Source organism: Euwallacea similis, chromosome 12, assembly GCF_039881205.1.
Source record: "Euwallacea similis isolate ESF13 chromosome 12, ESF131.1, whole genome shotgun sequence".
NCBI classification, from domain to species: Eukaryota; Metazoa; Arthropoda; class Insecta; order Coleoptera; family Curculionidae; genus Euwallacea; species Euwallacea similis.
In genome coordinates this window covers 2277274-2301592 of record NC_089620.1, presented here as the reverse complement: position 1 = coordinate 2301592, position 24319 = coordinate 2277274, and the positions used below count along the sequence as shown (strand labels likewise).

The window sequence follows — 24319 nt, the reverse complement described above, 5'->3', positions numbered from 1 at the left end:
AGGGGGGATTAATTGGGAAGGAAATAAGGCATTGTTTCACGCGCGATAACGCCAAATTCCATTTTTTGGATTATGTGGGTATGGCACACGCTCATATTCCTTGAACGACATTGTTATTCGTCATATGATCATTGGCTTAAACCCGCTTTAAAGGAATAAGAAAAAAATTTAAAAATTCAAAAATTGTCCGGGTCACCAATCTCAGGTAGGTATGGTCAGATAGTGTGACAGCGCCATACCTGCACACCACGCGAAATTCCCCTTTTACCCTCTTACGTTGCTGATCCAACCTCGTCATACAATACGAACACAAGTACGATAAATGGACTTAGTTCGGTCGGACTGCGCAACAGTATCTTCCACACAAAATCGCGTACATAATCTGCTTTTTAGCACACGTCTGAATAGCTGTGCTCCAACTTACAACTTGGTGTAATGTTTGTTTACAAATATCATTACAATGTTTATCGAAATAATAGTAATCGTATTCATACTAGTTTAACAAGAACTACTGATATCGAAAAATGACCGCAAATTGTAAATTAGATTCAGTATCGAATATCAAGTCATTCAGACGCCTTAACACGGGGCTATAAAAAAAGTCACGCCGGTCTTAACGAGGAATCTTATAAATTCTTGACTTAAGTATAAGTATGAGGTACTTTTGACATGAGAGCTGGGTGAGCATGATAACGAGCGCGCTATCTTTAAAACATTTTGCTGTTTGCTTATTTACAATAATGAGATTGTCTGATAGCCAGTTGTGATTGCAGTTCGGTGCGAACAATTATGATTATTTAAGTTAGGTGATCAACAGCCAACGGAGGAAGCTTCTACTAGTCCGTCCGATAAGTTTTTTGGCACTCAGTAAGTTATTAAGCATTTTTTTACTTCACGCTTATGTAACGTTGTTATCAGCACTTTGTAAATATTTTTTACATTTTTTAAAATTTCATACCTGTTTTTATATTTTTTTAGTGAAAGTTAAGCCCATCACAATCACCGCAGATTCATTTGCAAAGCGAGCCTAAAAATTTCATTCTATCACCCAAACTCGCCAAAAAAAACGGAGCTCCACGAATGCAGGAGGCAAAAAATGTCTGAAATCTATTTTTGAAAAAAGCTGGCAGATTTTACTTTGTTTTTTTTTTAATTGAAGGCTGCCGCAGATAGTGGAAAGTTTTGCGCTTAAAGGGCCTGCTCTAAGAGAAATCGAGTAAAGTGCGTCTCAAATGCGGGATTCCGCAATTACCCCCTTAACATCTTACAAGTCAAAACATAATTGAAACAGCAAAGTAACAAAAATAATTGCGCGAAAATTTAAAAGGGAAAATTATGATTGTTTTCGCCATTAAGTAAATTCGCAAATTGGGCTAAATACAATACCTTTTCTGTCGCGTGATGTACCCAACCGCAGCCGATCGTGAAAAGCATTTTACGACCAACTTTAAGTGATATTTTATATGTTTTTCATATTTCATTTACGATAGTTTAAACGTTTTTTCAAATACATTAACATTTTTCAATGTTTTACAATATACAGGGTGTCCCAGAACAACATGGGCAGCAGCACACCACTAATTCCACCATCCTGCTTGCCAGTTACTGAATAGTAAGGGGAACATGAGCATACCTCTATGAATTCAAGAGTGAATGCCCCCTTCGCCCCAAAATGTATCACAAAAAATTTAAATGCTCTGAGCTGCACTCGGATAAAATCCAATTTTATGAGTTAAATGCGTCCGTCTTACCTATTGATCTCACTCTATCACAAGGGGAAATGTATGGGACTATTGGGGATTCATACGGACGTGTCTTAATGAAGACAAAAAGGGAACTCGCCACTGTCCAAGTGTCCCAAAAAAATTGAATATTCTCAGCTGCACTCTTGTAACACTTAAATGGACGAAGTAACTGTGTAATATTCTACTCATAAATCCTTGTATTTCAAGGGCAAGTATATGGGGTGATTGGGGGGGTTCACGTCGTCCCGATGAAGACAAAACTAAATACCCCCCATCCAGGTGTTGTTAATGTTAATACAATTCTTCTTCTGAGAGGTGGAGCGAAAAGCCTCTTTAGCGAAGTTTTGGTAAATCTGTTACTCTTTGCAGAATCTTGGAAAAATTACTTAAAAAAACAAAGTTTACAGTTAGCTAAAATACATGGAAGGTGAATATCCAAAACGTGGAAGACACTCTCAAATTCGATTTGTCAGCCCTGAAAATGAGTTTTTTCTAGTCGAAATTGTGAAAATACTTATAATAATCTCACTGAATTATACCATACTATAATTACACTATATTATGGTATATTATAATAATCAACTCTCAATTCAGAATAACCGAATCAACACGTGATTTTCCACAAATACGTCACACGGGAGCGACGTTGTTTTGTCTAGGAGGCTTTGCAAACAAAACAGTAACGCTTCGGTTGTCAGTGATAATGGCGTCTCCAAATTTTCTCCCGTTTCGCTCGCGAAGCATATTAAATTTCCAGTGAAAATGTGGAAAAATTTGCACGGAGTTGGAGGGAAATTTCATAGAAACGCAATGAGTGCTCGTACGAAATGGCGCCTCGCTGAGAACGGGTAAAAATCACACTTTTAAAATTCGATTTGGCTTGACAGACACGTTTACGTTCGAGTGTCCGAAGGCGCACAAGGACCCAGCAGCACACCTCGAAAGAGCCCAAATTCAATCTAAATAAGAGTTTCTAAACATTACCAAATATAAATTTTTAATTCAACTTTATTGCTACGTTAATTTTAATTTTCACATAAAAAATTTTTTTTTTCATCCAAATTTTTTATTTTTTGAAAAAAAACGGCTGCCATGCTAGAAGAGGTTGCAGCGGTGGAATTGCATACTGTTCTTATTGATCGTATCTTTTTTGCTGTTCTTATTGACCTATTTACTTTTCCCTGTGACGAATTGCCAACTGCTCACTTCGTACCTGCTGATACACAAAGTCCGACTTTGCTTGATCAAGAGAATTCTGTCCTAATGAAATTTGTGATAAATTAACAATACATCAGATCGATCAAGATCAAGGAATTTCCAACTAATTTTCGGGCTACTCGTCTTAGCTGCGAGGTCACATCATTAAAATGACTATAATTTTGATATGTATTGCATATGTTTACATCTATGGCTAGTGAATTAGGCTTGGAAATGTTAATGAACAACGTCAAAGAACTTGAAATTTTTGCATTATTTATGAAAATACAAATATTCTTTAAAACACAATTGACACGTTGTATTTATGTTTTGAAATCGGTTCTCTATAATGTAAGAATATCGCTTTGGGGCCGATTGATGTTCGTCTGCAATGAAGTTGTAGTCGTCGGCAGATATATTAAATGTGCCTTCAAAAAAATTACATTACGACGAGTTGATGTAACTACATGTACTGATAATGACGATTACTTTAGATACGACGATTCCTGCACTATTATCTTGGTGTTGTATTATTTCTGAAATCTGAGTCTCCAGAAATTTTTCTAAATTAGTGATAGGTTTTTACTCAATCATCTCTTTTTAATCGTCGAAATTATCAGGTGTTAGTGCATTAAACTCGCGTTTTGTTACTTCCACAATTATCACATTAACGTCGCACTCTCCCTTTGATCTAAAATTTACTAAAAACTTGCCTTATCGCGATAAAGCATCTAAATTCATAAAAGAAAAAGATTTTTATATTTTTTTATTTTCACAATGAAGCGTTTCCGTCAGGTCTTCTACATCTCCATCCACCAATACCTTTAATTTTAAATCAAAATACCTAAATGAGTCTCATTTTCGTAATTTCATTTTCTGCTTAAGATAATTTTTATGTTTTAACAATGTGGAAATATCAAAAGGTGAAGTTTCAGCCGATTTGATTGGGCAGTCAAATCTATATCTGTATTACTTTCGATCAATTTTATCACTAATTTTTGATACGAGAAAATGTGTTGCTCATTTCCTCCACTTTTTATAATCATTTTTTATGATGTAGCAAGTTAAGTCTAGGTACCAGAATTCCTATAAAAACATTTATTTAAATAAAATTAGTTTTTTATCGAAAGTTGAAAATATACACAAACATATATTTTTAAAATTAGGCCGTTCACCTCCAGTTTAAATAGTAATCATTTAAAAGTGCTGCGAAGCAATTTATATTAACCAATGTTTGTTTAATTTCTGTTGGATGGCAGTTACACTGTTAAAAAGCAAAATAAATGGCTCAAATAAATTTAAAATAAATCTTTTAGGCTCATTCAATAAAATGAGCTTTAAAAATAAAAAATTAAAGCACAGGCAAAAACTAAAAATAAAGATGAATAGCGCAACAAAGTATTCTTTCTTCAGTTATTTAACTTTATCCATACAAGATGAAACTTCAGAAAGAAAATATAATAAAAAGGAAATAAGATAATAATAATAATAAAACACAAGCCACAAATGTTTAGTAGTAGGTGATAATAACATATTAACAAACATCTAGCTGAACATAGTTTACGGAAATCCAAGTCAAGCGATGTTAAAAGTTGAGTTTAGTAATGAATTACGGATAACGATTTACATTGATTACAAAAAACGCTAATTAAAGTATTAAACAATTTAATCATTATTAACATCAACAGTGCGCGATTTTATTATAGGCAACTACATGTATACACAAAATCAACAATAGGTTATTATTTAATTCCATCGTTAAATAATTATAGCATCACTGCATTGTTGTCCTACTTAACGTTTATCCGACAGACAGAGATATGTTATGAAAAATTCAATTTTTGGCATCTGTCATTCCACTTTATGTCATTGTTCAGTCACGTGATTGGGTTTGATTTTTTTAGGTACTCGCCTACTTCCAACAATGCTCTTGTGCCCTGTTAAGCTTTTATCTCTGGAGACGAAAGTTAACGTTATGGGATGTTAAAAAGTTTCCAAGAATTTACTTTTTTCTTTCCTGTTATAATTAACTGCCTTACCGCTATTTGACCAATCAGAAGATAGTTTTCGTCGGCCGTCACATTCCGCTAGGACTACGATTACAATAAATCAGAATTTGCTCATGTCATGTCAACAAAACAATCAAAACGTCTTAATATTCAATTCTTGGAAAACGACATTTTTCATGTTTTTGTGTTAATCTGAAGTAATTACTTTTTGCTTGGATAAAATGCAGTCATCCTGTACTAACCTAAAAACAAATTAACTGACATTTAGTAATGTTAACTGACAAAACGTTAACTCACATTTGGCATGTCAAAGTTATCAAATAATTTTAACCGGAGTTACTTTTAGTGGGTCTTTCATACACTCTAATTTCTCTAGAGATGAAAACACTGCTTTTGGCTAGTTTAGGTTAGATATAAGTATTTATATTTATAGAAGAAACAAATACACCCCAATTCATGGGCAAAAACATGATTTGAAGGAAGTGTGAAAACCTTCAAAAATAAAATAATTATCATATTACGATTATCGTCATTGATGTCGCTAATATTTCATGATCAAAATCAAATATTTACATGCAATATCACGTGAATATAACATCATGACTACTTACGTTATTATTGAATATTTAACTGTTCATAATGCTGAAACAGGTTGAACATTCATAGATAGGTATCTTCCTACATTCTAAATTTTATTTCATATGGTCGGTAGTACTTACCGAACCGAATAATTTTAGTTTGTATTTAATCTTAATGACTAATCACATGATTTTGTTATATTCTATTGATGAATTAGATATACCTTTTATTTATTATTATGAAAAAGGTGTTAATTCAATGCAATAGAGCCAAGTATTTTCCATATGTGTAAACAATGAATAGTTCTCATTTAATACCAATATACCTTTTGAGAACGCACTTGAACGAGAATTACACAAAAAACCTCTATTTACTATCTTATTTCAGACACAAAAGATCTGATTGTACATTTATTTGTTGTATATGATTAACCACGTTTACAAACCGAAAACAATTCTCCTTGGAGCCAGTCCAAGAAACAACAAACAGTCCTTGCTCCTATATTTTAACATGCCCCGAGGGTTTGCGGGCATTGAGTCCGGCTAGCGCGGTGGCCAAGCCATCATCCAGCTCTGTTTGGTATTTTTGATAACATTAGCTAACCGTCGTAAATTTTGTTTAATGTTATTTAACAGTGCTTGTTTATTTAATAATTATTTGCATAATTAGTATTTCTACTACATTTCATTTAACACCAAGTGCGGTTCACTGATCCGAGACTTTTTGTAAAAATTGAGTTTTGGCTTCCGCTTTGATTGCAGAGGCTATAAATATTCGTTTCTCCTGATTTTGCATAAAATTCGTAAGTTTCAAGTAGAAGAAAGTGATCTATAAATAGCGGCTTGTTTTGGACACCTCTATAACAGCACGCCAATGCGCAAGCAAAACAGTAAGTTCCCAGAGACTTAAGCTAAATAATGACTGAAATGTAAAACCCAGAGTAAATAATCACGAATGCCTTAACTGATACATGTCAAGTACGTGATAAAAAATCAGATGAATGTTGATAATCGTTTCAGTTAAATCTTTTAAGCCAAGGGGATTAGTGTTAAATTGTTTTATAGCTTGCTTGGAAAACGACAGTAAATCTTAGAAAAAGGGTTTATAGACGTAATCATTGTTATTTGCATAATTAAAATTTGGAATTGTTGAGAATATTCATAGGCATAAATCTAATTAATCTTTATACCTCAACAATCTGTTTTCTAGAGCCTTCCAGAAGTATTAACAAATTATCTCCTCCTTGTACTACGAGCCTAAGAATATGATTGGAGAACCAATTATGATAACTTATCGTTAATAAATGAACTTTGCTCTTCTATATATTTTTTTTGGTTTCAATTATTGATGGATTGATTTCACAAATCTCACACCAGACTATGTCACTGCCGATTTGTCTTTGCAGCTCTGGATCCGTCTGATTGTAAAAGGTTCAGCATATCTTCGTTTTAACTAGATCTGATGGATCAAATTCTTCGAAATATACAACGTAGAAGTTCCTTTTTCGTTGGTTTTACGCGGTTTAGAACAAATGATGATACGACAAATGTACCATAGATGTTACAACCTCGATTTTTGAGCTTAAGTCGGGTGGGCTGATCCAAAGATATTTGGTGTATTTCCATTGTTTTCCATACCCGGAGGATTTTTGAACATTTTTCATAGTCGATTCTTCGTTGCGGTTCGCTTATTACACTAAAGAAAAACTGGTAATGATTTTTCGCATAGAATTCAGTAGCGTTTTTAGTTTTTTGTCAGGCTTTTAATCTTGCAGATAGTAAATGAAATTACATATTTATGTGGAACACTTTATACATATACTTTGGCATGATTAAAGGACATTTATTTTGCTATTTTCATTGTTTTAGTTTAGATTTTTTTAATAAAATATTTTTTATTCTTTAAAAATATATGTATAAAAAATGTTTTTTACGTCTTTATACATTTTTATGCTTCATAGACGATGTTTTTACAACTGATGCAGACTAGCAATAAAGGGAATTATAAAAGCATTAAAAAACATTTTCGCATAATTTTTATAAATAAACTTAATAAAATTAATAAGCAGGAAAACTAAAATTTTCACAGAAAAGAGTACTCCACTGAATTCCCCTCAAAAACTCTATAAAGTACAGTTTTCAGTTTCTCATTGACTTAAGTAATACTCAAAATGCAATAAAGCATCAAAAATTACCAATTTTCAAAAATTCCCTGTATATTGGAAACAAATGAAGATAGACCAATTCTTTTTTTTTACTTTAAAAATATTTGAATATCATAATAGGCTATGCGACATGAAGTGCTATTAGATTTTAAAGAGGAATTGAAAATATGAAAATATACAAGGTGGTCCATTTACAGCATTAAAATTAATCTCGTTACTGTCACCTTCCAAATGTTATTTCTCAAATTTTTTGTCGAATTAGCTTTGCAAGGACCTCATCAGAGGTCTTTGGCATGCGTTCAAAACTTCATAACGTTTTTATAGCCCTGTACCCTCATAAAGTTAATTAAGAGTTGAATGCCCCCATTTTTTTCTGCATAAGAAAGATATACTTTGTAACAGTTGCCCTGTAGAGTCGTTTTGCAGATATTTACATTTTCCTGTTTTAATACGTCATAAAAACCATAATAAACTAAATGGAGGTTTTCTAAGAAAATTCTAAAATTATGTGTTTTTAGCACTTTGAAATAGCAACATTTTTGTAACTGTAAGCTAATTTACATATTCAGACCTGTAAAAGATATTAATTTTCATTTCAGTTTTTTCTTAGTAAGAACTACACTTAGTTTCTTATGGTCTTTATAATGTATTAAAGGATATATGTATAAATGTAAATGTTCCGAAAACGAGTCGACAGAGCGAGATCTACAAAATATACTTATTCACGTAGAAATAATTGGAAAAGCCAACTGTTAGTTTAAATTATGGATATATATGAGTATAAAAAAGTTGTGAGCTTTTAAACACATGAAAAAGGCTACTGGTTACAATATGTATAAATATAATAATAACCGAATAAATAAATTAATAATAAAAATATTTATGATAATTAATGTAGGCAACGTTTAGGAAACATCATCACAACTAATCTCGAACCAATTTTTCCAAGCTGATAAAAACTGTTCTCAGTTTTTGTATGACTTTATTTCTAATGAGATTGCTGACCAATTATAAGAAAAGTTCACGCTACATGAAAACCTCATAACATGTGTATTGTATATGCCGATGCATTATTCCATAAAAAAAAACAACCATTAAATGGAATATTTCCTAGAACGTAGCATAATGGGTCTAGAGGCACGAAGTGTGAAAAATTACATTTTAATAAACTTGCACTCATAATTTGGTATTGACCAGATTTCATAACAAGTGCATAATAACATCTCTTATTAGAGACAACTTTAATTGCTCGTCTAATGACTACTGCAAAATTTAGTTTACAAACCATAAATGATCGAAAATTTATTTTCAGATTTGAGGGGCACTTGGTGTATACTCGACTGATCTTATCAAAACTGGTCCTAAGATTAAACCTAAATGGCCCATCAAAGGACAGTAGGTGACGTCGATGGTCTCAATAATTTGGATGGCAAAAACAACGAGAGATATGGCTTGGGATACCAAAATACGTTGGTAAGCACTTACTTACTTAAAAATTATTTTAATTTCCTTTAGCACAATTCAAACTTGCAAAAACATCGTAACAAAAATCATGAGACCGGATGGTATGCAATGATTTGAGTAATTACTATTAAGCACCTGTTGCAACAAAATTTTAATTCGATCTAATGCTCTATAATGAATATATTTTTTGCCATAAATAATTGACTACAAAAATACATTTTTACCTATTCAATATTTCGTTAGATGCTTAATTACGCAAATCCCGGATACGAGCTTATAGAAACCCCTGGTGAGTCCGCCTACCTATTATCCCATTAGCCTGAGTTTCTGGAATACCATTAAGCTTGGAAATAGCTTTTTAAATCTGCGACCATCATAAACTACTATACAGTAACAATTCTTTTAAAGCAATTTTATCCTAACTATACGTGGTTACGAATAAATGAATAATAAGTGGAAGTGGTGTGATTGGACATTGTTGCTTCGACTTCAGGGCCACTCAAGGTCGTTCGGAAAAGTAAAAAAATAGTTGCACGTGTAATACAATAAGCTTTATTGTATAATCGGAGTATGTCCGATCACATGATGGTCTTAATGGCTCTTGCCTTAACCTAAAACGCATCTACTCACGTGAATTTCAAGATCATTGTTTAATATGCATTATAATGTCCATTTTTATGGCGTATTTTGAAAGAGAAATGCCAATATTTTTAATCTGGGTTGAAACGATATCAGAATTTCATTAATATGATTATAATCAGAACGTAGGTCACAAAAATGCTTGACTGATATCTTAGTGGAAAGATTCTTATTGACGTATTTGCCTAAATTAAATTTACATTTTTTTACATGTGTCTAATAATAACTGGACTTATTAAAATATTCTATCCTCAGCTTAAACGCTTCATATTAATGCTAATCCAAGTCCAATCTGACCTAAGTAAAACTTAGACATTGTTAATACTTTTAACTATAACAGTACGGTAAGCAGCATTTACCACACTGAGTTGAGTGCGCTAAGGGAATAGGAAACCATTATCGAAGTGCCAATCATTGAACGATATTATGATCTTTATCATAAAGTCCTGTTTATAATCCATTCTGATTTAATACGCTGGTTTAATAGATATTCGAAGAATGAAGAAAGTCTAAAAAGGTGAAACTTCGAAATGAAATACCCTAGAACGTTTATTTTTAGAAGACATCATCGAACATAAAAAAGCCCACTCGAAGGTTCAAAAAAGTTTAGAAATTTAAAGCTTCGAAACCAAGGAGCTTAGAAAGTTCCACTTTAGTAGACATCAGCTTCTATGTCCACCCTTAACAATGACTCCCTTAAAATTTGCAAATGTTTGCCCGTTTAACATTTTTTTAACCCGGATAATTACCGAGAACTTTATATTAGTCATTAAAGAAAATTCACCCTATATGTATACTTATATATAAAAGAACATTACACGTGTCAGTGGCCTCTCGGTATAAATAGGCACGTAAATAGATCAACAGTTAAGAAATACAGGGCCTTCTGCAATATAAGCAAATGGTTACTTTGTAGAAGGCCCTGGTACTGAATAATGTACGTTTAGATTTTCTATATTTAATCCTTACACGAAGTTTATAGATTTGAATAGCGCCGAATCTGAGTATTTTCGTTGGTTCTTATGGACTTCTCCAGATTACTATGTTCTCAATTTTCGTGAACCGTACGCTTATCTTATATAAAATATTGGGATATACCGAAAACAATCGGAAACAATTATGGGATGATCAGTCATTAAAAGATATTATGGTCTTTATTGTAAAGCCCTATTTATGGCCATTTCTAGTTTAATAGTTAGGTTTAGTAGTTCTAGTTATATCCAGTTTGTTGTCCGAAGTTCTTACATGTCAACATCAAACTTGCAAGACTAAAGAAATGTTTATTTCTGGGTCATAAAATTTTCTTCCATTAAAGAAGCAAGTGGAAAATTACGTTCGCCTTTATTTTAAACGGATTAATATTACTTAGAACAATTGACTCCCTTCGCCATGGAGCGGAGGCCGATGATCTTCATAGTCCATTTCCTAATTTCCTACTTAACTAATTCGACTGGCGATTTGATACACTTCAATATTATTTCTCCAAATAAAACAAAAAACCATTTCGTTTGCCAAATAATCTATGAGTTAGCGCTCAAGTTCAAGGTAAACCCCAAGTTCAAGAGTACTTTGGGAAGGTTACAAATGTTTACAGATAAATGTCTTTCAATGGTGAATTTTACTCAATAACGATAATATAATTGCTGTAGAAACACGTGTATTACATAGGCGGCTACAAGCAAAAAACGTGGGGAATTACTTTTATCAATTTAGGTATTTTGTTTAACATAACAAAATAATAAAGTGCCAGGAAGTTTTATTTGGCCCAGAACATTAAGTGTATTATTAGATTTGAATTTGCTATACTAAAACGTTGTTTGCCCCATGTACCCATGCTTTTAGGTCGTACCACGGAAGATCGCACTGTGAGTCTCAAGACCGAAGTGTAGGACCGAAGGCAAACTTAAACAGCTATTGTATATCATTTTAGCCGCTTGTCTTAGGCCTTCTTTAAACCCAACTGGACATGACTTGATGTGTAAACCAATTTTTGAATGTCCTAATGGTGACACCGATGCCCGCTTACTCTTTGATCCATTACTGTGCCTCATTTTTACCGCACGATGTCCATCGCTCGAGCGATTCTTTTGCCAATATGCTCTTAGACTTAATAGAACACTTCGGTCTAACAGTGGCATCATTATGATATCTTCTATGCAAAAAAAAAATAATGCTTTTCTCAAACCCCAAGTTTCTTCCTCGAGTTCACACAAGGTTGAAGCAATTTAAAAATCAGCTTGTTTAATTTAATCTAAGGTTGACCCACCTTTTAATAAGAAAATGAGACAATTTACCATGATCTATCTTAGTTGAAGCAATTCGCCAACCTTCCTTTAAGGTTTGCAGAAAGCGAAGCAGTCTGCGTGCAGTTTTTACAAGTTCAAGAACCACCTGAGACTATTTAAGAATTGTACCTAATAATTGTGACGTATCTTAGTGCCCTCATATAACCAGACAAAAGTGGGTGTGGGTTCAAAATGGATAAACCGTCAGACGGCTTCTTGGATGAACATGAAGTCGCTGCTACTGATCAGGACTGGGATGATTTCGAAAAATTCTTGCGAAAAAAAAAAAAAAGTGGTTCTGGTCAAGTAGCTTTTTATCCTTTACCTGCCCCGGAAGAAGAATATCAGAACACATTAGTAAGGAGTTTTTATTATTTGTCAATTCCGATTTTCCAAGTGGAGTTTTAAGTTAAATCTTCATATAAGTTTGTCAACATCAGTACGCGTAATCTTGAGTGTCTTGTAATGAGATAATGTAATATTGACAATGAGGAGAAATTTGTTACCTTCAATACTATTATCAGTATAGTTAGAGAGAGCTGTCGAATGAACCAATAATATACAGGGTGTTTTGTTTCAAAACTTATGATTCTCTGGCGGTGAATGTGAAAACATTGTTTTTTATAAAGAGAACATGTTTGATTGAACACCTCGTTATATGAGTTAATAAAAAATCCCAATTTTGAACAGAAAAAGCTTACAGAAACTTTTAAAAAATGCATGTTTTCAAAAAGTATTTTCACCATTAGGTTTAACATAAAAACTGAACCTGAGATACCGCCATTATCAGTTTTTTTCAATCTCCGTTAAAAATAAGATTTTCGCCCACCCTGTCCACAGAACGCAAATATAGTTTGCCCCATCAATTTTTAGTTTCAGACCAGCGTTTTCTAAACTAATGCCTGTTTATACAAAGTGACCCATAAATAAATTATGATAACTCATGTAAGACGCTGTTAAGAAACAGGCAAGAAAAAACAACTTCTCCTAGGGCCAATAGCCCTGCCGGCATTGAACACTATTTTCCCTGATGATTCCCTGAAGGAAATTCTTGAAATCAAAGAAGTTCACTGGAAATTATATTCTGTTGTTGAGAAACATTCCAAATTGCCCTAGATAACAGAATCCGAGGTCAGATCGTTGTCAGTGTCATGCTTCTTGGCACTGCTCAGACGGCTGCATGCAAACACCTCCAAGTCATTGGTAAAGACAATGCTAATAGGGGGTCCAAAGCCAACGGGGTACTAGCCCTCTGATCCAACTATAACTTTAAGAGTTTAATCTCTATAATTCACACAGGCTTGAATAGAACTTGGAGTTGAAAGTTTTCGTATTATCTGTCATGGTCAATGATCAAAAGTTTATCAAAAACTGAAATTTCGCGACAAGGCCGGCAAGGTCGGTTTTGGTCTTGTTCTTGTACAGACTATCTTGGTCTTGCATTTTTCGTTTTGGACCAAGACCAAGACTTTAAATATTTAAGTATTCCAACTTTTTGACCTCACTATATATTATAGTATTTAGCTGCTGTTATTGTTTTATAAAAATTTTAATTTAATATTGACGAAAAATATGAATTATAAATATCATCGTGTTGTGTCTTTAAAGTTAATGAAGTGCGGTTCTGTGGTTACATGACCACTGTGTTATCTAAGAAATGCAACCTTGATTACACGTATTTTTTTTGATGATTTTGCACGTCATTAGTCTGGAGTATTAGACTGCAATATTGGCAGGCAATATACTAAGGTGCAAATATTGCTATAAATTGGCCCGTTTTCTTTAATCGATTTATTAGTCGGTGTCTTTAGATACCATGTTTGTTAAATCACCTCGTGGTCCCTTCATAAAAATTAGTAGCCGTATCTTTTCTTATTTTCACTTTATTAGCGGTGAATCCGTTAACCTTGGGATTATTTTATTTCGGCAGAGTCTCTTAAATTCATTTTTAGATCAAATAGGCAAAAAATACGCAAAAATATATAATAACATATAATTATTGTGGCAGTGCATTTTAATAAATTGGCTATAATTTTATTAAAGCAATTTGTTTGAAATGGAGTAAATGATGCCATATATCCAGGTAAATATTGTATCTACGATAATGCCATATCTATAGGTACTTCAAAATATATTTCAAATGTAATGTCTCAATCTGCAGACTGTCCTAAATTCGGTACTCCACATGGGGATCCCAAAACCCTTAATGATACAAGGTCAATTAAATGAACTGGAAGACAACTGACTCCTGGGGGAAATACCAAAATGGCAATTTTTCAAAAATCACCCTAATACTAATCATTTAATTCATTATTTAAAAATTCGAACTTGAGTTTGTCTGAAGAGATAATGAGATGAGATGAAGACAAGATTGAGAAGATTGAAAATCTGAAAGAGATTTTAGAGGTAAAATAAAAAGAACGTTCAATATCAATTTTTTACAAGTATGGAGGTGTTACTTTACCGAACGCTGATTGTAGTTGAGCGAATCATGCAAGGTGAAGTTGCATATGTAGCAAGCTTGATATTTTTCCTATCAGCGCATATGTTTTAACTGCGTGCTGTAAATTCTTTATAAGATACGTGCGGTAAAAAGTTTGACCACAATGTCAAACTCATCAACATGTTTGACACTGATTGCGCGCACTAAAACTTTTGACCACATACATATGGGCACATGTGTATGCTGCTATTTTCAACTGACAAATGCGTGTGCGAAAACCACTTTAACGCATGCTCGTAAGAAAAATTATGCAAAAATATTTCGTCATTATATATCTGCGGTAGAGATTTGTAGCTACCATTTAGGGACGCCCTGTATAAGAGATGATAAGGCATATCGTGTTAATATTTTTCCACATTTACTGAACGCAAATCGTTAAATTGGCTTGGAATTTTTTTTATAAAGTTGATCGTTCTTGATATAATAATCCAATTACAAAATAATGGTTTCATGCGTCCAGTCCCCCTCTTTGCGAACTCTGGCTGGTTCAAATACTAATTAAAATCTCAATTAAATGCACAACTATTTTTTCAGATGTATGGCCGGTATAGCCGTCAGCTCGGAGAATTCGCGAAACTTGAAGGATTGAAAGCACAGGAGAAGAGGAGGTTGAAAGAGGAGAAAGCTAGGAAGAAAGAGCTTAGAGGATATCAGGGTAAGACATCCTTCATATTTGGGAGCAAATTATGAATGTACTGTTAACTTTAACATTACGCAAATTTCCGTAAAAATAAAAAATCTGACCAATTAGCTTGCAATTAAAATTGACAGCACATTAATAATTTGGCCCTTAAGTTAGTTAATTTAAAAGTAATTAATAATTATACTGAATTGTTTCCGCATCAAAATATTTAAACAGGCGTAGGTGCCCATTAGTTTCTGAACTGCCAACTGCATTTTATTCATTAATGAGTCTTACTTTTAATTACGTAAATCAATATTTTAAATTGCCAACTATAAACCAGTTTCTATTTGCATGATCTTACCGATACCGGAAAAGATGTGTACACAAAATTATTAGTTTACCAATGCAGATACAGTTTTTTTCCGGAAAATTTTAATCTGTTATAATATTATGTCAGTTTAATAATAAACTGTGAAGTTGAAATGGTTTATAATTTATTATTAATGTGTTTTTTCTGTCTTCATAAGTGTACGTTCTTAAATTAGTTGTTAACTCAATGCTCGACAACGTGGCTATGATCGTTTTCGCTGATTATGGATGGTTATTGTGTACCTTCGGTATTATAGGCAAGTCAAATACAATCACTACATTGACCAGTTTTCATTTAAACAAGTGGACATGTAAATCTGGCATTAAATATGGGGTAAATTTATCTTTACTGGTAGTTACCGATGTACAGGATGTCCGAGGTAAGAAGCCCCACCCCTTATCTATATACGTAGCAGAATTTCGAAAAAATATAAAAGTTGTAGAGCTTATGTTGATCAATTTCAGATGGCAATTCACAGACTTCTCATACACTTATAGCTCAAATTCAACGATTTTTTTTGTTTTTGACAATGATTCAAAATCGGACAAACATAAAATCGTTTCCATAACGCCATCGAATTGGCCATTGAATTTCTACCAACTCTTCCCACACAATCATGTCTAACTTTTATCATTTTCAAGCCACCCTTATTTTCTTATTGGCTCTCCCTGCATGTAAAATATTAATTTCATAATACAAAATAAATCGAAAAATGCAAATAAACATGTTGAACGTGTTGAACGAAATAATAATAATATTTTATTGGCAAGTAGCATAATGCCTGATTAGCGAACTCAGACGATCGTCATTTTACGTCATACCGATCATATCTTAAAATCTAAATGAAAAATCTATTTGGTAAAGATTTAATCCATTGATTTTAATTTAATAATAGGATTACAATATTTTGATAAGAAGATTTAACAATATAGGTATTCCATTAATATAATTTATTGAATGCTTTTCTTGAAAATTTTCAGTGTTCATTCTGTTTTCATTAAAAATGCATTAAGTAATGTAGTTGGCGGTGCGTTATTGCATACTGCTCTTTTGGACGAGAATTACAGCGAAATGGCAGTGAAAAAAAGTGTAATTTGTGATAATAATTATGTCTGTAAGTTGTTTATAGTTATTCCTGTTTTATTTTCTTATTTTATATCTTCATAATGTATTACGTACCTAAACTTAGAAGTTGCCAATAAAATAATCTGAGACAATAACGTTGAAACTTAACAAAACTCTAAGAAGGATTATATCATCATCCAACTAGGGGAATAGAAAAATCAAGCGGAATTGATTTATAATACTTTTTTTACTAAAACTGAATAGCAGATTAATAATAGCACGTATATGGCTCATTATTTACCTAGCGAGGCAATTAGGCACAATTTCATTATCATTCCCATTGTTGTTTTATCACGGTTTCCATGGAAATGAATGTAAAAAAAGGTCACCGTTCATGTCATAATTCAAGACGCGTTGTCTTTTTTCGTTTGAGACTTAATTTATGCTTAATTTAATTTAAGTTTAATGCAATTTTATAAATTCAATTAAATCTAGTAGTGAAAAAACCACGTATATACACCACACTTTTTAAACACTTATGACTTACGTATCAGATCCCTTAACGCTGTACGCTTCGGCAACTTGACCTTTGTGCCGTAATAATGTTTGTACTTCACAACCATGAGGTATAATATGCTATTATTATTGGTTGCGGAATAAAATTCTATAAAGCCGAATTGCACTGACAATTTCTTTGTGAATTAATGAATTAATTTCTTCATAAAGTCTGTTGGTTTTACTCTGATTATGAAGATTCATCAAGTGGGACGTCTAATTACTGCTTCATTATCAGTTTTATTATCTACTGCTTTGCCAGACATCGGTAAAACTGTTAAGAACTTTTAGAACTACAATTAACAATTTCATTACAAATTTTATTTTCACTGGTATATCTATATTTTCACAATATCTCTTCTCCATTTAGGCAAACTTGCAAAATCTATATCGTTCCTATGGAAACACACTTTTGCGAGACTAGGAGAAGACTGGGTCTTTCTGGCCCTATTGGGCATAATCATGGCCCTTATAAGTTTTATTATGGATAGTGGCATATTCATATGTAATGCAGGTTAGTTCATTGCATACACCTTAATGCATATTTGATCAAATTCGTCATAATTAACAGCTAGATTATGGTTGTATAACGACCTCACCCGCCATCCAGCGGCCCAGTATGCAGCATGGGTCTTCTTACCAGTAACGTTAATATTGTTTAGTGCAGGATTTGTGCATCTGGTAGCACCTCAATCAATAGGTAGGTAGGTAGAAGGTGTAGATATAATAACTAGTTAGGAAATGCAGAGTTTTGTGTAACTAGTGGGATTTTGTGGAAGGAATGGAATAAAGTTCTACAATATCATGAGTTACACAAAACAGCATTTTATAATGAGTTTCGTGCCCGAAAGACTGGGATCTATCTAACTGATCTGGATGGCCGGGATCTCTTTAATCTGGGGTCCCAAATAATGGCTGTTGTCGTTATTTTACATATTGAGTCGCCCTAATGTTGCATGCAGACACACATGAATGATAAAAATCTTAGGAATTTTCTTTAAGGTTCTGGAATTCCGGAAATGAAAACGATTCTACGAGGAGTGGCTCTTAAGGAATACCTCACTTTCAAAACTTTAGTTGCCAAAGTTATCGGATTGACCACCACTTTAGGTAGGTACGGGTCTTTGGAACCGAAATACAAACGTAAGCAAACTTTTGTCTTTCTTTCAAGGCAGTGGAATACCTCTAGGAAAGGAAGGTCCCTTTGTCCACATCGCCAGTATCTCAGCTACATTGCTCAGTAAGCTGGTTACTGGTTTCCAAGGAATCTATGAAAATGAAAGTAGAACTACTGAGATGTTGGCTGCAGCATCCGCAGTGGGAGTTGCCAGTTGCTTTGCTGCTCCTGTTGGAGGTAAAATATTTCTCAAGCTTTCTGATGATGATAATCATGGATCATTGAAAGTTTAGGAGTACTCTTCAGTATAGAAGTAACAACCACATATTTCGCCGTTAGAAACTACTGGAGAGGATTCTTTGCAGCTGTTTGTGGAGCTACCATGTTTCGGCTGTTGGCGGTTTGGTTCCAGAGTGCCGATACAGTAACAGCTGTATTTAAAACTAACTTCTACATGGATTTTCCGTTTGATCCACAGGAATTGTTTGTTTTTGCTCTAATAGGGTAAGTTTCAGGCGTAATTCAATAGATGCCAATATTTAAAACAGGGAACGTGTCCTATTTTCAAGTTCATATTTAATAGGCGAAAAAAGACATTAGGAAAATCTGCTTTCTCTTTATTTCCAGAGCTTTCTGTGGATTGGGAGGAGCGTTTTACGTGTGGATGCATAGGCAATATGTAATGTTCATGAGAAGGAGTAAAACAATCAATGCATTTTTACAAAAAAAGTGAGCATGCATTTGTCATATTTCTTATACGTTTATAAATACGTAGTAAGAAGTCTTGATATCTTTTCAGTCGCTTCTTGTATCCTGGAATTGTTGCCCTTGCTGTATCCACTTTAACTTTTCCATTGGGAACTGGTCAATTCATAGCGGGTATGTAAGCTTTGCAGCAATTTCATGCTCATATTGTGCAATAGTCGAAAATAGATTAACGCAAAATTCAGTTTAAATATCACATACAATAAATGGACTGAACTTGGCACAGTTGGCATATTTTGCTATATCTTTTGCTATAGAGGGTGTCCCAGAATCTATGAGCAATTTCTCGGGTTCATAAAGGATGCATCAAAATAATATGACAAGTTTCTATAAAAGATTTTTCTACAGACCCTTCCTACGGAGATACAAGCTCCTAAAAGACACGTCTGGAAGTCACTTTTTCTTGAGTAAATTTTAAAGTGCTTAGTGTAATTAAATATTTTTTTAGTATGCTGAATATTAGATGGGGTTTCTTAAAATTATACCATTTAAACACATTTTACTTGCCAAAAACTAAGCAGCTTTAACACAAAAATCATAATTTTTTTTACACCCTGTATTAATAAAGGCATCAAAATAACTTTTTTAGATAGGCTCTATCTTAGACTAAAAAAGGTATTCTTACTTGTCGCAAAAATGAACCGTTTTTGAGAAAAACAATTTTTACCGAATAGATGCGTCCATTAGGAGCTTGTATCTCCGTAGGAAAGATCTATAGAATTTTTTTTTTAATGAACTTGTTACTTTAATTTGATGTATTCTCTATAAATCCGAGGGATTGCCCACGTATTCTGGGACACCCTGTATATTATATGGAATTAAATTGCCACAATGCTCTGAATCAACGAAAACCAATTTGGATCGTGTCAATTCAATGCGTGGCAAGTGACCCATCTGAATTTATTCAGTACGCGAGGTCCCTAATGGATGACACGCATTGAATAGACTCGGATCTGCCTGTATAGACAGCATGTTTTGCTATGAATGAAATTAAAACATCTCCACTCACTGAATTAGCGGAAACCGATTTAGATCGTGCCAATTGAGTGTGTGACAAATGGCCGATCCGAATTTATTCCGTACAGGAGAACCTTCAAGAATGGCACGCACTGAATAGTCGGCATCTTTTGAAAGCTCTTAATATAGTCAGCAGTACATTCATACTTTTCGAAACCTAATTGGAATCGATTTAAAAAAGTTTCTCGTTTTGGAAAATTCTCAATTCCTATAATATCACGATATTATTCTAAATATTTTAATTTCTTTACTTTTTTCAATCTTATGGTTTATGTTATGGTTCGTAGGTGACCTTACAACACACAACCAAGTTGTTGCCCTCTTCAGTAATTTCACATGGACCAAATCCAATCACACTCCTTTCGAAGAGAGCATAATCAAACATTGGAAGACTGACTATACTGGTGTGATATTTTGTCTCAACTGTTACGTTATTTTTAATGTAAGTATTAATTGTTCCAGTTCTCCTGGTGTTGGGCATTATGCTTTGATAAACTAATACGTACTAGAAGCTGTGCTTAAATTAAATTAAACTTTTATTAATTATTGTTCAATGCTCATAACATTCCTTTCAAAACATTTATAGATGTTGTTCTATTCTGGCAGTTTATAGCATCTATAATATGTTCGACAATCCCAGTTCCAGCTGGAGCTTTCATTCCCGTGTTTAAAATCGGAGCGGCCATCGGAAGAATAGTTGGAGAACTTATGCATATGTGGTTTCCTCATGGTAAACGCTTTCCTACACTTTCCCTTCATAATTTAGACAATTACAAATCTCGACAGGAATGAGATATGGGGGCAACACATCATTCATAATACCAGGAGGATACGCCACTGTCGGAGCAGCTGCGTTCTCAGGTTCTGTGACCCATACAATCTCAGTTTCTGTGATAGTCTTCGAAATGACTGGTCAAATATCTCATATTATTCCCATTATGATAGCTGTCCTTATATCGAATGCCATAGCCAGTTTACTAGCCCCTAGCATGTACGACAGCATTATCTTGATTAAGAAACTGCCGTATCTGCCTGATTTGCTGCCTAGTAGCAGTGGTAAGTGATTTAGGAAAAAAAAATAGGAGTCAGGCTGATACAAGAAATGTTTAATTAAAATAGGAATGTATAACGTATATGTGGAAGACTTCATGGTGAGAGACATAAAATATATCTTCCATGGAATGACCTATGAGGAACTGAAGCAATTACTGAAGGAAAATAGAAAACTGCAGAGTTTCCCTCTTGTAGATAAGCCTGACAGTATGATCTTGTTGGGAAGTATACAGAGACTTCAACTGATTCAGGTTAGTACTCAAAATACTTTCATGTAAAATTATATATGTATATATGTATATGCATTATATGTATTATATGTATATGCTATACATATATGCTATGTAGTTGATAGAGAAACATATTGGAAGGGAAAGAAGATTGCAAGTGGCGGCCATACGGAAAAGAGAAGCCGAAGAGAAAGCCAGGGAAGAAGCTCTGCGCCAAGTTGAAGAAAGAAAACGACGCCCATCCAGGTTCCAAGTTACACCTGCCCCTGATACGTTGGAAAGACAACTTCCTGAGAACAATTTGGAACCCCATCAGGTAGAAATTAATTTTAGTATTCGCGGTGGTATAAATATTGTATACATAATTCCAACTTTATGGACGAGCGAGGTTGGGTGACTACATGCTAAGACGGGTGGCGAACTTTCCTGGTCGCCATTTTTTCTTAGATGTAAGGGGGCGATGATTAAAAATTTCGCTAAGGGTGCCACATTTGCTAAGGCCGACTCTAAATACGCGAGTTTACTCGTTTATAACAACCTAAATTCAAAATCGCGGATAACCTAAAGCTAAAACGGACTTACTAAACTCACATTTAAAATACAACTCGACACCACTTACAACCTTGAGCGTCTATGCAGGCTAATTGAGCCAGAACTCTGTGTATCTAATATAGGCAACACATAGAGAGTTTCATATATATTTTTTTATTTCTATTCCCCAATAGTTTTTGAAAATTATGTCTTAAACTAGAAATTTGGTTTTTCACCGCTCAATTTGTATGACAAATAAAGAATACAACCACTCAATTATAACACTGAAAATAGGCACAATCATAATGTGCTTGCATCAAGTGTTGACAACCATTACGAAGTTCTTCGCTATTAATCCGTAAATGACTCGTTCCGTTATGATTAATAATTACAAGTATGCCAAGAAGGAGGTACAATAATGATAGCCATAACGGAGTTTAACAATAATCATTTAATGATAATCATGATGGCTAACATGAACTCCTAATCATGCAACCTAAGACACACTATATTTTTTTGTTTTCCAGCACACTTACACACCGAACTTTGGTACGCAACCAAGGAAATCTATTCTCAAGAAGACTAACTCCTTCACTTTGAAGGGGTTTTCTCCTTTTATGAATACCAGCCCAGGAAGTACTCCCTATACAACAGTAACAGGAGCTGAAAGTAGGATTCGACATGCGTTTGAGGCGATTTTCAGGTAGCTTCCAACATTATACGATATTCGGATATTTGGCTGAATTTGGCTTCTTGAATTTGCGAATTAACATGTAGATTTACGTGGTTTAAGGCTTTAATATTTACCGTTTAGCATTCATGACTTTCGAACAAATGCCCACTGATGACCTTATAACATTTCAGAAAATCTGCCCAACTGCAAGACGTATCAAGGGGCGAAAGTCAGCAAGTACTGGACAATCCCAGTAGTTTCGACAGTAAACCCAAAATTGTACCCACAAGTCCTACAACTTCTAAGAAAGTTCAGTTGGTAAATTTTTTGTGAAGTTTATTTTTACAATGTTATAATATAAATTATCACTTACTCAAGCCCCGGGAACGAGTCTGCGACATGAGTACTGAAGATCAAAAGAATTGGGAAGACGAAGAAATGCGTCAGCCAGTGGACTTCACTTTCTGCCACATTGATCCTGCTCCTTTCCAGCTAGTCGAAAGGACTTCACTTTTGAAGGTTCATTCTCTGTTTTCTATGGTAGGCGTCAATCATGCCTACGTTACAGCCATTGGTGAGAATCTCCCAGTTATCCATAAACAATTTCAAGAAACAAGCAATACAATTTATCATTTTAGGTAAATTGGTAGGTGTAGTGGGGCTTAAAGAGCTTAGAAAAGCTATCGAAGACGCGAACAGTGGAAACTTACCTCAGCACGCAGAAGCAAATGAGACTGGAACGGTTACTGTAAATGACGTTAAAGAGCCTTTAGAAGAAGTAGATGCCAGTACGCAGTTGGTGTCCAAAGTGTGAAGAGATATCACTTAAATTTAAGGAAATATTTTTATATATTATGTACTATATTTATTCAGAGAACTTCGTATTAATTGTTAAGGGAGAGAGAAAATGTTTATGGAACGTGTAAATGAGAATATACACAAGTGCTGAGATATTAGGAATCATTACTTGTAGATTATTTGCCGTGATTAATGCAAAATGCAGCGAAGAAAAGCATCTTCGTCAAGCGATAATTTAATTTACTTCCTAAAAATCTAATTTAGCCACTGAACGTTCAATTTAAATGCAAAGATTATTCTATATACAGTGTGGAAGGTGTGAATGGAACAGTCCATATAACTAAGATGCCAAACGTATGCGGCCAAAATCCACAGACACGTTGATTTTTATTTTTTCTTGCGGTTTTTTTTATGATAAATTCATGTATACAGGGTAGTTCAAAAATCAGGTATGACCACCAACTTTGTTTTCCAAATGGAAACACTTATTTTTTATTTCTTTTTTGAATTATGCATGAAATTCTAAGTGTTTTTCATGTACTACGTCCTATACTGAAACGCAACAGGTCTCAAAAAATTTACAATTAAACATATCAAAAGCTAAAACTTTTGATTTCTTTTAAAATTTCGTTGGTCCTGAAAAGGACCGAGATTTGAGAAAATCTTTTTTTACTCACAATGTCTATACAATGTGGCACAAAAAAATTATGAGCTTTTCAATCCAATGAAAATGTCGCCGATAAAGCCCTTTTTAATCTACATCCAAGATTCAATAATATTCTAACCCTCCAATCGACAAAAACCCCAAGAGCTATGTCTTCTATAAATATAGCTGTTTTCTATATTTATCGTTATTAAAAAATGTTAAATTAATTTTAAACTTTGAACCTCTGTATCTCAGTTATTACCATCTTTTGGAAACAGATAAATTACGT

General features: G+C 33.8%; 1 protein-coding gene across 4 annotated transcripts; it reads left to right on the top strand.

The window, feature by feature from the left end:
- Window positions 1-356: 356 nt before the first annotated feature.
- On the top strand, window positions 357-23552 carry ClC-a (chloride channel protein 2). 4 transcript variants are annotated; one of them, XM_066395843.1, is made up of 19 exons: window positions 357-867; window positions 9007-9167; window positions 15120-15240; window positions 17571-17714; window positions 17772-17900; window positions 18203-18310; window positions 18372-18554; window positions 18611-18821; window positions 18945-19046; window positions 19117-19196; window positions 20387-20541; window positions 20706-20829; window positions 20886-21155; window positions 21219-21403; window positions 21501-21698; window positions 22441-22616; window positions 22778-22904; window positions 22965-23160; window positions 23225-23552. In XM_066395843.1, the coding sequence occupies exons 2-19, from the start codon at window positions 9072-9074 to the stop codon at window positions 23398-23400; spliced, it is 2781 nt and encodes a 926-aa protein (XP_066251940.1). In that variant the 5' UTR covers window positions 357-867; window positions 9007-9071; the 3' UTR covers window positions 23401-23552. The 4 variants fall into 4 exon arrangements, with proteins under 4 accessions (XP_066251940.1, XP_066251941.1, XP_066251939.1 ...); XM_066395844.1 differs by lacking the exon at window positions 357-867 and adding an exon at window positions 6073-6419; XM_066395842.1 differs by lacking the exons at window positions 357-867; window positions 9007-9167 and adding an exon at window positions 12156-12439.
- The last annotated feature ends 767 nt before the right edge of the window (window positions 23553-24319 follow it).

Bases quoted from the DNA above. Each gene is read 5' to 3' on its own strand.
- ClC-a (XM_066395842.1), top strand. From the start codon at position 12,275: ATGGATAAACCGTCAGACGGCTTCTTGGATGAACATGAAGTCGCTGCT. The intron at 21,156-21,218 runs GTAAGTGATTTA...TAATTAAAATAG, and splicing joins TTTGCTGCCTAGTAGCAGTG to GAATGTATAACGTATATGTG. The intron at 22,905-22,964 runs GTAAATTTTTTG...CACTTACTCAAG, and splicing joins CTTCTAAGAAAGTTCAGTTG to CCCCGGGAACGAGTCTGCGA.